Source organism: Aspergillus wentii (assembly GCF_001890725.1).
Source record: "Aspergillus wentii DTO 134E9 unplaced genomic scaffold ASPWEscaffold_8, whole genome shotgun sequence".
Lineage (NCBI taxonomy): Eukaryota > Fungi > Ascomycota > Eurotiomycetes > Eurotiales > Aspergillaceae > Aspergillus > Aspergillus wentii.
Genome location: NW_024467839.1, coordinates 764,562 through 780,193, shown reverse-complemented (window position 1 = coordinate 780,193; position 15,632 = coordinate 764,562). Strand labels below are relative to the sequence as shown.

General features: G+C 48.7%; 4 protein-coding genes across 4 annotated transcripts; 3 read left to right on the top strand and 1 right to left on the bottom strand.

The window, feature by feature from the left end:
* On the top strand, positions 1 to 5,522 carry ASPWEDRAFT_119806 (putative DUF814 domain protein; the record flags this gene model as incomplete). The annotated part of the gene is made up of 6 exons (XM_040828938.1): positions 1 to 33; positions 92 to 160; positions 228 to 1,819; positions 1,880 to 2,333; positions 2,517 to 3,537; positions 4,084 to 5,522. The coding sequence occupies 6 exons, from the start codon at positions 1 to 3 to the stop codon at positions 5,520 to 5,522; spliced, it is 4,608 nt and encodes a 1,535-aa protein (XP_040684747.1).
* Positions 5,523 to 6,148: 626 nt separating this feature from the next.
* ASPWEDRAFT_119954 (uncharacterized protein) lies at positions 6,149 to 6,493 on the top strand (the record flags this gene model as incomplete). The annotated part of the gene is made up of 1 exon (XM_040828957.1): positions 6,149 to 6,493. One exon carries the CDS (start codon positions 6,149 to 6,151, stop codon positions 6,491 to 6,493), a length of 345 nt encoding a protein of 114 aa, XP_040684746.1.
* A 423-nt stretch (positions 6,494 to 6,916) lies between these two features.
* ASPWEDRAFT_45013 (complex I 24 kDa subunit family protein) lies at positions 6,917 to 7,947 on the top strand. The gene is made up of 2 exons (XM_040836418.1): positions 6,917 to 7,445; positions 7,505 to 7,947. The coding sequence occupies exons 1-2, from the start codon at positions 7,140 to 7,142 to the stop codon at positions 7,889 to 7,891; spliced, it is 693 nt and encodes a 230-aa protein (XP_040684745.1). The 5' UTR covers positions 6,917 to 7,139; the 3' UTR covers positions 7,892 to 7,947.
* Positions 7,948 to 8,765: 818 nt separating this feature from the next.
* On the bottom strand, positions 8,766 to 15,601 carry ASPWEDRAFT_54357 (putative SNF2 family helicase; the record flags this gene model as incomplete). Its single annotated transcript, XM_040838042.1, has 5 exons — positions 8,766 to 9,069; positions 9,140 to 14,122; positions 14,171 to 14,911; positions 14,999 to 15,143; positions 15,202 to 15,601. 5 exons carry the CDS (start codon positions 15,599 to 15,601, stop codon positions 8,766 to 8,768), a joined length of 6,573 nt encoding a protein of 2,190 aa, XP_040684744.1.
* Positions 15,602 to 15,632: the final 31 nt, after the last annotated feature.

Sequence of the window (15,632 nt, the reverse complement as noted above, 5' to 3'; positions counted from 1 at the left end):
ATGAAGCAAAGGTTCTCGTCTTTGGATGTCAAGGTACACATTCCAGGTATTCAACCCACCCGCATTGATCGCATGACTTACACGACACCAGGTCATCACCAAGGAGCTCGCCTCGGAGATAGTCAACCTGCGAGTTTCCAACATTTACGATCTCTCATCGGTGAGTTATACAGTGCATCTATTGTCCTTATATATCTAGGCTGACTCGGTGCTTCACCCACGCCCAGAGAATCTTCCTATTCAAACTTGCAAAACCCGATCACCGCAGACAACTCGTCGTCGACTCAGGTTTCCGATGCCATGTCACCCAATACTCGCGAGTAACGGCTAGCACGCCCTCTAACTTCGTGTCTCGCATGCGCAAAACTCTCAAATCACGTCGGATCACTTCTGTCGAGCAAATTGGGACAGACCGCATCATCGACTTTTCTTTCAGCGATGGCATGTACCATATGTTCCTGGAATTTTTCGCCGGTGGCAACATCATCATCACCGATCGGGAATACAATATCATCGCCCTATTTCGCCAGGTTCCTGCTGGTGAGGGACAGGAGGAGGTCAAGCTCGGGCTGAAATACACAGTGGCCGACAAGCAAAATTACCACGGGGTCCCCGAAATTACCCTGGACAGGATTAAGGAGACATTGCAAAAGGCAAAGGAGCTATTTTCCAAGGAAGATGGAGCACCTAAAAAGTCCAAGAAGAAGGGGGTAGATGTTCTGCGGAAGGCTCTATCGCAGGGATTCCCGGAATACCCCCCGCTTTTGCTGGATCACTGCTTTGCTGTCAGAGAATTCGACCCGTCAACGCCATTAGATCAGGTCTTGAGGGATGAGGACTTATTACAAAAGGTCAATGGTGTCCTGGAGGAAGCTCAGAATGAATCCGCAAAATTTTCCACTGGTGACAGCCATCCTGGGTATATTGTCGCAAAAGAAGACAATCGCCCAGCTCCCGAACCGACCACTGAAGGCGAGGCATCAAAAAAGCCTGGTCTTCTCTATGAAGACTTCCATCCTTTTAGACCAAAGCAATTCGAGGGCAAGCCTGGCCTAACTATTTTGGAGTTCGAACGCTTCAACGCCACAGTTGACGAGTACTTTTCGTCGTTGGAGTCGCAGAAACTGGAGTCGCGGCTTACGGAGCGCGAGGAGGCAGCGAAGAGAAAGCTTGAGGCCGTGAGGCAAGAGCATGCCAAAAAGATTGGTGCTCTCCAAAATGTCCAGGAATTGCATATCCGCAAAGCTGGTGCAATCGAGGATAACGTCTATCGAGTCCAGGAGGCGATGGATGCTGTCAATGGATTGATCGCTCAAGGTATGGACTGGGTGGAGATTGCGCGCTTGATTGAAATGGAGCAAGCAAGAGGTAATCCAGTTGCGAAGATTATCAAGTTGCCATTGAAACTCTACGAAAACACTATCACGCTTCTTCTTGGAGAAGAAGAGGAGGAGGAGGAGGAGGAAGAAGAAGAACTTTTCTCAAGTGATTCCGACGAAGAATCGGAGAGTGACGAGGAGGAAACCGAAGTCAAGAATAAGCAAAAAGAGTCAACGATGCTGACTATCGACATTGATCTCGGTCTTTCGCCATGGGCAAATGCAACACAATACTACGAACAAAAAAAGATGGCTGCAGAGAAGGAACAAAAGACGACCCAATCATCCAGCAAGGCGCTCAAGAGCCACGAGAAAAAGGTGACACAAGATTTGAAGCGAGGCCTGAAGCAGGAGAAGCAAGTCCTTAGGCAAACTCGGACCCCTTTTTGGTTTGAAAAATTCCTGTTCTTCATCTCTTCGGAGGGATACTTGGTACTAGGGTAGGTGTAAAAACCAATTTCTATCTTGTGCTGTGTTTGTTTATGTTCTAACTTGAGCAGTGGCCGTGATGCTATGCAAAGCGAGATGCTTTATCGGCGACACCTCAAGAAGGGCGATGTTTTTGTGAACGCCGATTTGGATGGAGCCACACCAATGATCGTCAAAAACAGAATTGCGACTCCTAATGCCCCTATACCGCCAAGTACCCTTTCTCAAGCAGGTAATCTCTGCGTTGCCACTTCAAGTGCTTGGGACTCCAAAGCAGTGATGGCTGCATGGTGGGTTCACGCAGACCAAGTGACGAAGACATCTGCAGCGGGTGATCTTCTTCCTACGGGAGAGTTCCTACCTAAAGGCGAGAAGAATTTCCTTGCTCCCTCTCAGCTGGTCCTTGGATTTGGAGTCATGTTCCAGATTAGCAAAGAGAGCCTTCGAAACCATAAGACGCATAGGTTTGATGAAGTTGCAGCTACAGAGTCGCCTTCCGGTGATGCCAGCACCCAAGACCAAATCGTCAATAACGAGAATTCAGCCACACAGGAAAATGACGTTACAGAGGAAGCGAAGCCTGCTGGAGATGAAATTCGCCAAGAAGAGGAACAACTTTCCGAGCAAGACGATGAAGAGAAGGCTGACGAAGTCCCTGCCACCAACCCATTGCAGCACGGATTGTCCGAGACCCTTCAAACACAAGAGCCTTCAGCGGAAACTCAAGACGGCGAGTCGGATGAAGAGGGTCAAGAAGATGATGAAAACGAAGGGTATGTCGAAGAAGAACAGACAGAGGTTCCCAAGGAGGCCCAGGAATCTTTGGATGAGGTAGAAAGGGCATTGGCAGAGGATTCATCGCAAAAACAAGGAAAACGACATCTGTCCGCAAAGGAACGTCGCATGTTAAGACAGGGCAAGCCTATCGATGCCATTAAACAAGACAATAATGAGAGTTCGCCCAAGGCAAAGGCCGGTACACCCGCATCAACACAACCACAAGCCTCAAGACAAGTCCAGCCCCCTACTCGTGCTAAGAAAGCAAAGGCCAAGAAGATCGCAGCCAAGTATGCCGATCAGGATGATGAAGACCGTGAGTTGGCTCTTCGCTTGCTAGGTAATAGCAAAGCCAAGGCCGAAAAGGCTGCGGCCGCAGCTGCTGCCAAAGAGAATCGGGAACGAGAAGCTCAGGCGCAAAAGCAGCGCCGCAAGGCACAGCACGAGCGTGCAGCAGAGGCAGAGCGAAAGCGACAGGCTCTATTTGAAGGAGGTGCTGATGATTATGACGAGGAAACCGCGGCAGCAGAAGCGGCAGACGTTGCTTGGATTCCTGCACTAATCGGAACTCCTTCTCCCGAAGATGAGATTCTGGCTGCCATCCCCGTGTGTGCACCTTGGGGAGCACTGGGCCAATACAAATACCGAGTGAAGCTGCAGCCTGGTACAGTGAAGAAAGGAAAAGCCGTCAAAGAGATGCATGGACGATGGGTGTCCGAAATGACTACCGGAAAGGTCAAGAAGGAGCACGCTGAGGATGCTGGGCTTAGCCGCGCCGACGCCGAGAAACTTCGGGCACGAGAGGGAGAGCTGGTCAAAGCATGGAAAGATACAGAGATTGTGAACGTCCTGCCTGTGGGTAAGGTGCGAATTATGTCCGCACCGGGTGGAGGAGGAGATGGAAAAGCGAAGGGTAAAGGAGGAGGAGGTGGAGGCAACAAGGGAGGAAAGGGTGGAAAGAAGAAATAAATGATCTACCTGTGATTCCTATAGGTTTGATCAGTTTCGATGTACGCTGTGATAGCTGTTAATATTATCTTCATGTGAAGCAGTCGTTTGTATATAACTAAGACGGTGGGACTACTAGATGTTGGATGATTCGATTACTCCCAGCAGCTGGTAAAAGTAGAATAAACCATTCGACTATTCATCTCCCTATACTATATCCCTCTATGTATACTTTGTATTTATATCTAAATTATTTTCGGGACATTTGAAGCCATTCGACTGCATTCAGACAACCCCTTGCTTAGTCAGTAGCTCTGGCCAGATCGACGTCATTACAAGAAGATTTTCGATCGCAGCAGCCTATGGACAAAATCTTGCAAATAAAGATCGATGTCGATCACTTCTGACATCTAGAGCAGCTCGGAGGTCTCCAATTCCCCTAATCTAATATTTTCTGTGATAGGATTGCATGAATCACACCAAACGCGAAGCACAGCGACTCCACACGAGATAATTCCTTTCCTGCCGTGACTCAACCCCGCGACTCGAGACGATACCCTCCTTGCCCCTCAGTTCCGTCGAAAGGCCTGCCATTACAGACTGGCCAAGTTGTTTTACTTCACCCATCGTCTGTTTGCTGGCGGCCGTCCGCGCAGCTTTGCCAGATTCTTTACAACCACAATGGCGGCCAAAGAAAATACTCGTATCTTGTCTGTCCATCGACTGAACCAGGAGGGTCCTGGTGGGCAGTCTTTGGCGGAATGGTGGGCCAAAGAGTGCAGTGATAACACACCTGAAGCCTCTGCGATTCAAGAAGCAGCCAATCTTCTCCGAACGAGCGATATCCCCGTTGCGTTTCCGACAGAGACGGTATATGGGCTGGGAGCCGACGCGACACGGAGTGGTGCGGTGCAGGGAATATACAAAGCGAAACAAAGACCATCGGATAACCCATTGATTGTCCATGTTGACTCTCTGGATATGTTGGAACGGCTACTTAACCCCATGCAAAGTCACCCATCGTCTACGACAAAGACGCCCAAAGCTTCTATCCCTTCCATCTATGAATCTGTGATCAAGCGCTTTTGGCCTGGTCCTCTGACCATTATTCTCCCCAACCCATCGGGATCGGTTCTCGCTAAGGAGGTTACCTCAAAACTGACGACATTTGGCGTGCGCATGCCTTCTTCGCCACTGGCGCGCCTATTGATCCATGCCGCGGACCGACCCCTGGGTGCTCCCTCAGCCAATGCTTCTACAAAGCCATCCCCGACGACGGCACAACATGTGTATCATGACATGAATGGACGTATTGATCTCATCCTTGACGGCGGCCAGTGTGGGGTGGGAGTGGAAAGTACTGTGGTTGACGGTCTTTCTGACCCCCCGGCTATCTTGAGGCCTGGTGGAATCGGAATTGAGGAACTACGACAGTGTGCCGGGTGGGAAAATGTACAGGTTGGATATCATGACGGTACACTAGATGCCAAGGAGGCGCCTCGCGCCCCAGGGATGAAATATCGACATTACTCACCCAAAGCCCGTGTGGTCCTGTTCGACCCCGGCTCCGATCCTACTGCGGTTACAGCACGTGTGCGTCAGGATATGGAAGATTCTGCAGTGGGAGCACACATGGTTGGCATCGCGAGGACCCAGCACTGGAAGCAGGGGTTGGGATTAATATTAGAGGAGGAGATGAAGAAGACGCTGAACCCTATTTCATCGTCGTCGATTGACCATTTTGTCAGCTTCGCTGTTCCCGTGAAGGACGAGGCGAATGGCTGCATGACAACGAAGACCGCTTTCGATTGCCATCTGGGAGCGGATGCCGAGTCCATTGCCCACGGGCTTTTCTCGGTTCTCCGGGAAATGGACGAAAAAGACGTGGATGTGATCTACGTCGAGGGCATCTCCAACCTCGATGGAGATTTGACAGCCGCCGTGATGAACCGACTGCGGAAAGCGGCTGGAGTGGAAATCCGGGTGTGATGACGGATGGAGAAGATATCGATATCATTTCTTGGAGTATTGGCTAGCGCTTTATTCTTGACATTTATTCTCATCATTGTTATATATGGCCATTTACGACTGATGTGCATTGGGGTCGGTCAAAAAGGTAGATAGAAATACTAATAGAAGACAATCTCCATGATCCAAAGCGGGGTGAAATATGATGATTGATAGCTTGTCAGCCTATGCCGTGAATAACCGGATTGAAGCATATCATCGTCTCTAACAAACGGGAGCCACTTGCCTCTATGGTTCATGTAGACGACGAGAGGGTGATGTCTTGATATCTTGAATTGCTATCTAGCGTATTATTAATGAACTCGTGACCAAGCTATCCGTATCAAAGCCGTCAACACCCATGCCATTTGACTCATGGCCTGCAGTTAAATACCACTATGACAGCCTATACAAGCCAAATGCGCCCTGTCATCTCTGCATTGTTCTGTCCACTTGCCTCAAGGGCCATTTCCCCGCCTCTTCGTCGGACTTCTAAGCTTCTCCACACATCATCCAGCGTCCTCTATTCTCATCCTCCATCTACATCTACGCCTACCTTTTTGAAATCCAGAACAAACACATCACCTACGTCTCTTCGAAAACGAACCATGTCTTCAGAGCAGATCCCAGACCGATACAAGCTCATTTTCTTCGTCCCGAACCCCAACGCCGAAGAGTGCAAGGAGGCCGTGTTCGCGGCAGGAGCCGGCGTTTTCTCCGGAGGCAAATACACCCACGCCTGTTTTCAGACAAAGGGCCAGGGCCAATTCAAGCCTGGTCAAGGGGCTGCTCCTGCGATTGGGGCGGTGGGGGAGTTGGAGCTGGTGGAGGAGACAAAGGTGGAGGTTATGTGTGCTGGGCGGTCGGTTATGCTTCAGGCGGTTGAGGCATTGGTGAAGGCTCATCCGTATGAGGAGGTGGCATATGAGGTTTATAAGATGGAGAATGTTTGATGGTTGATGGTTTTGTTCGGATATTGAGATGTGGTGTTGATGCGGTCGGCTAGGAATTAGTAACAAAGTGCCTTCATCAGAATATTCTGAGATGGACAGCCTTTAATTGACCATTATTTCATTAAAACGATGGTATTCAAAAGCATTAAGAGAAATTAAAAAAAATCTCCAAAACAAAAGAAGAAGAGAAGACGCAGACGAGGCTATAATCCGTCCTTTTATTGGTACAAAGGCGGGAGTAATCTGTCGCCGCTGATTGGCCAGCCGCAGCTCCCGCAAAACGCCTCTTCGACCCATCGTCGTCCATCTCGAAAGTCCACCTCCAAACCCATCGCTGTCGACCCCCTCGCTCCATCCCCTCCTCTCCAGTCCCTCCGCATCGCAATGGCTTCCAAGCTGTTCCCTGCCGCCCCGCGGGTCGGTCGTCAATTCTTCCAGCAGATCCCCAAGACTCAATGCAGACCGTTCTCGGCTGGTCCGCAACGTTGCAGCGACTCCCTTGCCGTGGTACGTTGAAATCGAAGTAAAAAATATGAGTCCGTGGAGGAAGATGTTTGAGAATACAAGGCAATTGCGACAGATTGGACTGGCCTGGTTTTTGGATTATGGCAATTGCAGATATCCGGGGGAGTATCATGGCTGACCAATGTTTTCGTTTCAGCACCGCAACAAGCCTTCCAACAACCCGAACGTCCCGTTCCAGTTCTCCGAGCAGAGCAACAAGCTTATCGATGAGATCCTCAAGCGCTACCCCCCTCAGTACAAGAAGGCCGCGGTTATGCCCTTGCTGGATATCGGTCAGCGCCAGCACGGCTACACCAGCATCAGCGTCATGAACGAGGTCGCCCGAGTCCTTGAGATGCCCCCGATGCGTGTCTATGAAGTCGCTACTTTCTATACCATGTACAACCGTGAGCCGGTGGGCAAGTACTTTGTCCAGATCTGCACTACAGTATGAGGCTGGCCCAATTGCATATCATCCGGATCATCTGCTAACACGGTATCTATCAGACACCATGCCAACTCGGTGGCTGCGGAAGTGACAAGATCGTTGAGGCTATCACAGAACACTTGGGCATCACCCCTGGACACACCACAGCTGACAACCTCTTCACTTTCATCGAGGTTGAATGCCTGGGTGCCTGTGTCAATGCCCCCATGGTCCAGATCAACGACGACTACTACGAGGACCTCACTCCCGAGTCCATCAAGACCCTCCTCACCGCGCTCAAGGATTCCGCAACCGCTACCGATGCTGGTAAGGTGCAGGTTCCCGCCCCTGGCCCTTTGAGCGGAAGAGACACCTGCGAGAACAGTGCGGGTCTCACAACCTTGCTCGAGCCCGTGTGGAACCCTGAGACAATGATGAGAAAGGATGGTGCCTTGGACCAACAATAAAAGATTAAAAGTTCCAAGCATAAATGATATTTCGACTTTAGTTCCTTTTTTTTTTTGTTTCCATTTCCCTTTGATCTCCTGGGTGGTATAATGGATGGAGCCTGTGATATGCATCTCTCCGAGACTTGACCAGCGAGAAGAAACGGTAGAGAGAAGTGCATGGCCCAGGACAAGGACCCCCAAGCGTTGATTATGTACAGTATGTTGTTCCTGATGGTTATTTTATCTTTTGACGAGGAAGAACAAGCATGGTGGAAGACATTTGAACTACCATAGAAGGTTTATCCAGCAGTGCGGAGTACCCAATGCATTTCTTTTCCATTTTATAATCATTCCATGGATATTAAACAATCTTATGTAGGGTTTAGACTGAGTATCTGAGCTCAAACGCAAGACCTCAATTGGTGGAGCAAAGATTCGTACATTAGACAGTGGAAACAAAGAGTGCTGTATCAGTGAAGCTATTCCAACCCATGGTCTAGGCCAGCCTGCAGTGTTGCCCTTCGCGTCTTTTCCAGTCACGCTCTCTTCTTCCTTTTCTCTCAACGCGTCTTCAACTCTTCTCCACCCACCCTTTTCATCATGACATGACTGTGAGAGTATCAGGATAATAAATGAAAAAAAAAACACACATAAAAAAGTTGAAAACAACCAGAAAACCAAAAAAAAAAAAAAAAAAAAAAAAAAAAAATGAAAATGAAAAACTGTGTGTATAACTCCAACATTTGATGCCTTTCATGGTCAGATCCCCCGCTCATTCAATCTCTACCCTCACATTATTGAATCAAACACAAGATATCTAACAAGAATAGGATAAAAAGAGACAAAAGAAACCCCCAAACCCCAATATAATCATCGAATAAGATCAGCCAATTTAAAACGCATTATCAACTACCAAGGACGGCCCTTGACAACTGATTACCTCGGACTCCAACGCCTCATCTTGAGAAACAAGAATAGCCTCTCCATTCCTCTCAACAAGAACCTTCTCCCGACGCTCTTGGTATATGTTCACGTCGATCGTCTTCTTGGCTAGGAGGTGGTAGACGTGGACGTGTCTTGTCTGCCCATAGCGACGAGAACGTCCTATGGCTTGAGTCATTGCAGAGTCATAGTCGTACTGCGTCGGCGTCAACAAAGGCGAGAGGAAGATAACATGATTTGCACATTGAAGGTTTCTAGAAATATGTCAGCCAGTCCCCAAGTTCCGTTCCATTTCGAGTCTCTAAATCTAACGCGGTGACTTACAATCCAGCAGCCATTTCACTCCCTAGATTCAGAATAAGAACCTTGTCTTCGCCAAAGCTGACCTTTTGGAATTGTTCAACCTTTTGTGCTGACCTGCGATCGGTGGCTGAGATCGCCGTGTATTTGATTTTGGCTAGGTCTAAAGCCTTTGAAGATATCTCCATTAGGTCTGGGAATTGGACGAAAAGAATCGCCCGCTCGTCTGTGGGAATAGACCGGATAATTTCGACTAGCTTGTCCATCTTGCTGCCACCGTACATGGAGCTTCTGTCTTCATCACGACCAAGCGTTGAAGCGTTCATGACATTAAATCTCTTGCCCGAGCCATGGCACCCTTCGACCACGCACTCTTCTTTCTCAATAACGTCTGAGATACACTCTGCACAGAGCGCATGGCCGCATGATCCAAGGACACTGATTTCATCTAGAGTTTCTGGCGGCTCCTCGCAGCTGTGGCAGCTGGGGATCTCTGAGCTGAATTGCACAAGGCGAACTGTTTTCAGGAAACGGAGAGCTCTCTCGCGAAGCACCCATTCTACAATGAGATTGCGGATGGTGGTCGTGACTTCTCGTAGGATGGGCTCGAACTCTCTCGGTCTCTTTGGCTTGTTGGGAAGCGTGGAGACTTCAAGCTTGTCTTTCTTTGTGCCTTTGCCTGTCTTTCCCTTTCCTCGACCTTTTGTGGGCGGACTAGAATGTTCGTAACTCTCATCGTCCATCTCAATGGATTTGCTCTTCTTGCTCTTCGATAGCTTCGCTTTTTTGACAGGGCTCTGAGAGATATTGTCGTCGTCGTCCTCATCATGGGAGTCGTCTGTTTCTGGCTCAGATTGGCTCTCTTGTGTCTCCTTTGCCATTGTACCATTTTGTGCTGCAGAATCGACAAAAAACTCTTGCCAGTCATCATTTGCCGACGTAAAAATGGCATTCTTGATAAGTGGGTAGATTTGTTCAGTCACCGTAATATCACCAAAGTCGTGTCTCACAATACTCTCGATAAAATTGTGGAAGTTCTCATATCTCAAATCACATCCACAATATATCCAAGCCGCCAATTTCAACTTTTTCAAAATATCTTTTCGAACGTCTGCAAGCTGCTTTTCTCGGATAGAAATCAGAGACTCGCAGGTAACGACCTCAGGCTTTCCATTGTCCCACCGTCCTTGAAGTGCCAATGAAGAACAGCGTTTGAGCAAGGCCTCTTCGGCGGTTGCACTGCTGCCAATGATCTCGTCTAGCCGCTCAACCTGATCGCTGCTGAATCTACTCTTGCTGCTTCGACGAAGCTGACGGTTTTGTGCCATGAGCTGCTTGTAAAGCTCGAGATAGATAGCTGTTTCAGCTGATGACTGGGGAACTAGAACGACGTATTCCGTGAATGGAATTTCGTCAATTTCAGCGATGTTCTTGCGCGCAAAGCGATCAAGGAATCTTTGTGCGACCTCGTGTCGACGTCGATGCCATGCTTCACTGCGAGGCGCTCGGAAGGCCTGAAAGGCTTCGGCATCGGATCGTTGCTTGCAGATAACCTTGAGTCGTTTGTTTTGCGACTGGCCTTCTTCGTCATCATCGACTCCAAGATGAATCCCCAGAAAGGGAGCAATGGTTTTGACATCCGCGAAATCATTCAGTGGCGGAGTTCCAGAAAGAATCCATTTTGAATGGGCTTTAAGCGACAGCAATGGAGCGAGTCTCTCCGGGTTAGCATACGTAAATTCATCAATGACGAGTCGGTTGAATGAGAATGCATGGAGCAAGGGTGTTTTGACTATCTCCCAGTCCTGCGCTGTCTTTGCTTGATTGATATTGAACTCTTTCCGGTCGTCCCATCTTTTTGCTCCGTTTTTTACAGTAGTCGGCTTGCCATTCTTTCGTTTTTTATCCTTTTTTCCCGGACCGCAATCCTGCCTTACACGGCTTTCTGTTGACGAATCTTCGTACTCGGTGTACTCTTCTTGATCTGTCCCCGCAAGTTCATCGGCATAGTCAGCTTTGTTGATGGTGATCTCTTGCGATGGGCGAAGTTTCATATACTGGTCTATATTTGCTCTGAGCTTCTCTGGATCCTCATCGTCGCTGTTACCAGACTCTTCCTCGTTGCTCGATAGTTCAGCATAATGTACACCATACTCCGTGCCTGATCTCTGGTACTGATTGGCATCTGCGTACTGTTTGCCTCTAAGACGCTTAGATGGGACATAGGTGAAGTCAGCCTGGGTGTTCTTGACTGTTTGACGCTTCATGCGTATGGAACCTAGCATGGCATGCGGCCCCTGGTTCATCAATATTTGAACATGGGTTTTCAGGGAAGCTTGTGCATCATGAAACCAATCATCGAAGTTGCGGCCTGCCTTGATTGGAACCCGGGGCATGCCAGTGAACTTGTGCATTTTTTGGTAATAACCAGCGTTGTTGAAAACAGACCATGATACCAAAATGATATCTGCATTCTTGACATCACGGATTGTCTTGCTTGAGAAGGAGCCTGCTGATTGAAACACGATGACTTTGTACTGGCTGCCGACAAATTTGGTAATTTCTGACTGCCACTGGTGAACCATGACATGAGGGACCACAATTAGAGTTGCCTTTGAAGGGATGAGGCCATCCTTGGGCTCTGAAACGTACTGCTGAGCTTTCTCATACTGTGAGTCGATCAGTCCTAGTATGATGGCGGTTTTGCCATATCCAACATCATCTGCTAGGACGCCTCCGCGGACGACTTTTTGAATGGTGGCTCTGCCTTCTGCACGCCATAGCATCAAAGGTAAAAGGGTCTCTTCCGTCTCTTCTTCGTCGAATGGTGCAATCTCATCCTGTTCCTGCTCTATCATCCATGACAACGATCGCAGTTGCTCTGGTCGTAGGTTAAGGAGGAAGCTTGGCGGTTGGCGAGACTGTGTATCTTGTCTATTACTGACGAGGCTGAACTTGGGGAATATTAGGTTCCTTGCATCATAGGCGTTGGGCACAAGCCGCCAGCATAGTGAGACGTTGTTATCATCAGTCGAATCAACCAGTTTGTCATATGCCTGATGCAAAAGAGTTTGAACATTGAGAGTAACACGTAAAGACCCAACATCATGATCATCGACCTGTCGGAAAATCAAAAATGGAGACGGCCTTGCTTTCACCTGGCGCTCATAAAGAGCGGCATCTCGAGGATCCTCGTAGGCTTTTATCCGCCCCTTTCTATCACGCCCCCATAGTATGGAGGGTTTTGGCGGAACGCAGATGTCGCAAATAGACTTGCAGTTTCTGTCGAATGTTTGCTCATGGGTGACTTTGCTCCAATCCCGAAAGTCCGAAAGACCAGCAGCCCTTTGAAGCAACCAAGAAAAGTTCCGCAGCAATTCCGGAGAGTCTGTAGGATCAGTGACTTCCCAAGGACCTTTATGCCATAGCGAGTCGATGGCTGTTGCCGGGGCCGAGAAAGACAAAAGAGTGATGTTGGCGTCACGGCATTCGACATCTCCAATTGAGAGAGTCGTTCCCGGTTTCAAGTGACAACAGGAAATGGGAGATCCAGGACTGTAAGGTTCCAAAACGGCAGATGGAATCTTTATCCATCGCCGGTAGTACACGTTTACAAGCTCTCCTTCCTCGCTTGCCTTTGAAGAGCGCCACTTATGAGTCAATTCTGCAACAGTCAATCGTGATGAATAGCCAGTGATACGCCGGTTATCCAAAGAAAACACAAGCGAATCGTTTTTCGGTTCGCCAAGTTTTGTCGGATCCAGAAACAAATACACAGCTGGCGAGTCTTTGGTGGCTGCCTTTTTATGCAAAGATGCATTCGCAGCGCCACAATCTGGCAGGAGCTCGTATGTTCCCCGGATGTCGACTTCAAGGTCTTGCACAGCTTCATCAGACCCCTGGATGGTGAGGTGAGTCCAAACTTTTGATTCAAAGAATCCTCGCATTTCCAATCCACATCTCGCTTCGTAGGACTGAATTTGAGAACCAGTTCCAAAAATGTTCAGCGCACACCCGGAGCTGATAGGCGCGCACACCTCCCAATCGCCTTCAAAAAGGGAACCCAAGATAGGCGTCATTCGAGCAATGGGCTTTGACAAGATCTCACGGTTAAGACATAGCGCAGGATCCGAGTCAGAGGGCTTTGCAAAGAACACCCATTTGGCTCCAGTGGCTCCAATGACAAGATGAAGGAAGGAGGATTTGCCTTCATAGACCACCGTCCAAATCTCGCTTCGTTTGATATCCAAAAAGCGTAGTTCGTCGCCAACAGCTCTTGAAACAGCACCTAGAAAATTATCCCAGACGACGGGAGGGCAGTCCAAAGAGGATCCCGTATTGAAAGCATCGTAATGGGCTCTAGAAACACCGTTGAAAATTAACCTCGCGGGCAATATGCTTTTCAAGTTGCTAGCAAAATCCAACGGCTGGCTGCGTGATAGACTAGTCCAACGTTCATACTTATGCGAGGGGTTGCCCCCACACTCAGAGCAAGACGTATGCTCGCATAGAGTGCATCTCGAGATATTTCGTTTGATTGCGGACTGTCTTTCGCACATGCAATACCTGGCACTGCTTGCTGCCTGTGTTTGGAGGTCTGTCATGTTGACGTTGACGATTTGACTGAGTTTCACGTTACTTGTTGTCAAATCATAGTCATCTCTTGGAGCAAGTATTTTGTGCTTCGACACGCTTTTATTTAGACCTGGGGATGGTTGTCCTTTTTTAAGAACCTTGTGACCGACAATTAGGGCTGAGAGGACGGCGGCACCGACAACAGTTGAGCTCATGGCATTGCCAGCTAAATCTTGCAACTCGCGCTGTGTTTCCCTCGTCAGTAACAATCTATCCAGCGGCAAGCCTTGCAATGCAAGTGACTCGAGGCCGCAAAGTGGTCCACCCCTCGTGGTAATATAAGGAATGCCACATGGTGTGATACAGCCAACAATGCCATATGCACGAGAGTCAATTTCTCGATCGAGTCCTTGAGAAAGTTCAATACATCTCCTGAAATGTATTAGCACCTGTTATAATATAATAGGGAAATTGTCTTACTCTTTGTAATTCATATCATAACCCTCCACCAGCTTACGCAGAAAGTTGACATCCAAAGTGTCCCAGACTCTTTCGGGCAAAGACTTGACCCAGGTTTGCCAGGCAAAATCAGGCATCTGACACGTCCCGTTATCCTGAGACTTGCTCACAGGACGTTTATGGCCAAGATTCTGGTTCAACCGGTAGCTCTGGTGGCGGACTTGGTATTTTGCCCAATTGACGGTAGCACGGGAAGTTGATGACGAGATGCGTAAGGCCATGTCTTTTTCAATCTGCTCTAGCCGTCGATTATCGCTATCAATCAGAAACATACCCGCTGGAGAGCTCGCAGGACGTTTGAAACGCGCAAAGACAGTAGACCACTCTTGCATGTCTTCCTCTGAGAGGTGGTTCTTCTTTAGAAGTCGCCTGTCCACACAGAACATGTACCCTCGCTCGCGGGTCTGAGGTAGATAGTACGCTTTGGTGTCTACATCCATATGGACGGCAAAATAATCTATCTCATTCCAGTGCTTTTCAATCTTCTCCCATGGGGCCGTCTTGACGTTTTCCAAAATGACCATGCGTGGTCGGTAGGTCTTTGCATAGCGTATGATTCCCCAGAAAGTGCCGCCTGACTCGCCTTTTTCATCAAGCGTCTTTCTTTTGTTGTTCAAACCTGAAAAGTCGACGCATGAGAACCCGGCAACCAGGATGTCAGCGTTCTTAGGAATCTTTTCAAGAGAGCCATAGGCGGTTTGACTAAAGCAATTAGCACGAGATTGAAACGAACCGACATTTTTCAAGAAACAAGTTAGGGAAAGGGAGATGTAGAAAGAGGATACTCACGCCACACGATCTTTCAGCTCAGCTACATCTCGAAAGATGAGAGGAGGATGAAAGTTACGCTCGATGTACGCTTGCTTGAAAGGAACAATCTCAGCGCTGAAAAGATGGCGAAAATCAAAACCCCTGTCGAAATGCTTTCTAAGATCTGTTCATACCATAAGAATTGGAACATACGTTTAGCTTCTACTAGAATAGACACTTACTATCCTGCACCATCTCCAACGCAAGCAGTGGGCTTTCAGTCCCCGAACAGACCGTGACAACGCGTAAAGGCCGTGAACCCAGATGGGCCAAAAAGCCATCAAAGTCAAGCTCCAGTGCCCGGGTAGTCAATGACTTGTAGATATCTTCAAGCTTGTACAGGGGAGGAAGACTCAGAGCCAGTTGAGTCCGGGCAGCCTTGGGGCCTGAATATGGCTGAGACCGGACGACTTCTGGAATTTCTGGGTCAATATCAGCTGGCGTTGTTTGTGTATCTGCATTGTTTGATTCTTGGACTGTTGCTTCGTCTCCAGTTGGGTCTTGTCGAGTTGGATGTCCACGGCGTTTGGTGGGACGTGGCGAGGGGCCCGTCGAGGGAGCCCTTCTCCTCTTGGGGGACATGGGGATATTTGTTTCAAAGATGAAGAGAGAC

Coding starts and splice junctions, on each gene's coding strand:
- ASPWEDRAFT_45013 (XM_040836418.1), top strand. CDS start 7,140: ATGTTTTCGTTTCAGCACCGCAACAAGCCTTCCAACAACCCGAACGTC. Junction 7,446..7,504: donor TTGTCCAGATCTGCACTACA/GTATGAGGCTGG, acceptor GGTATCTATCAG/ACACCATGCCAACTCGGTGG.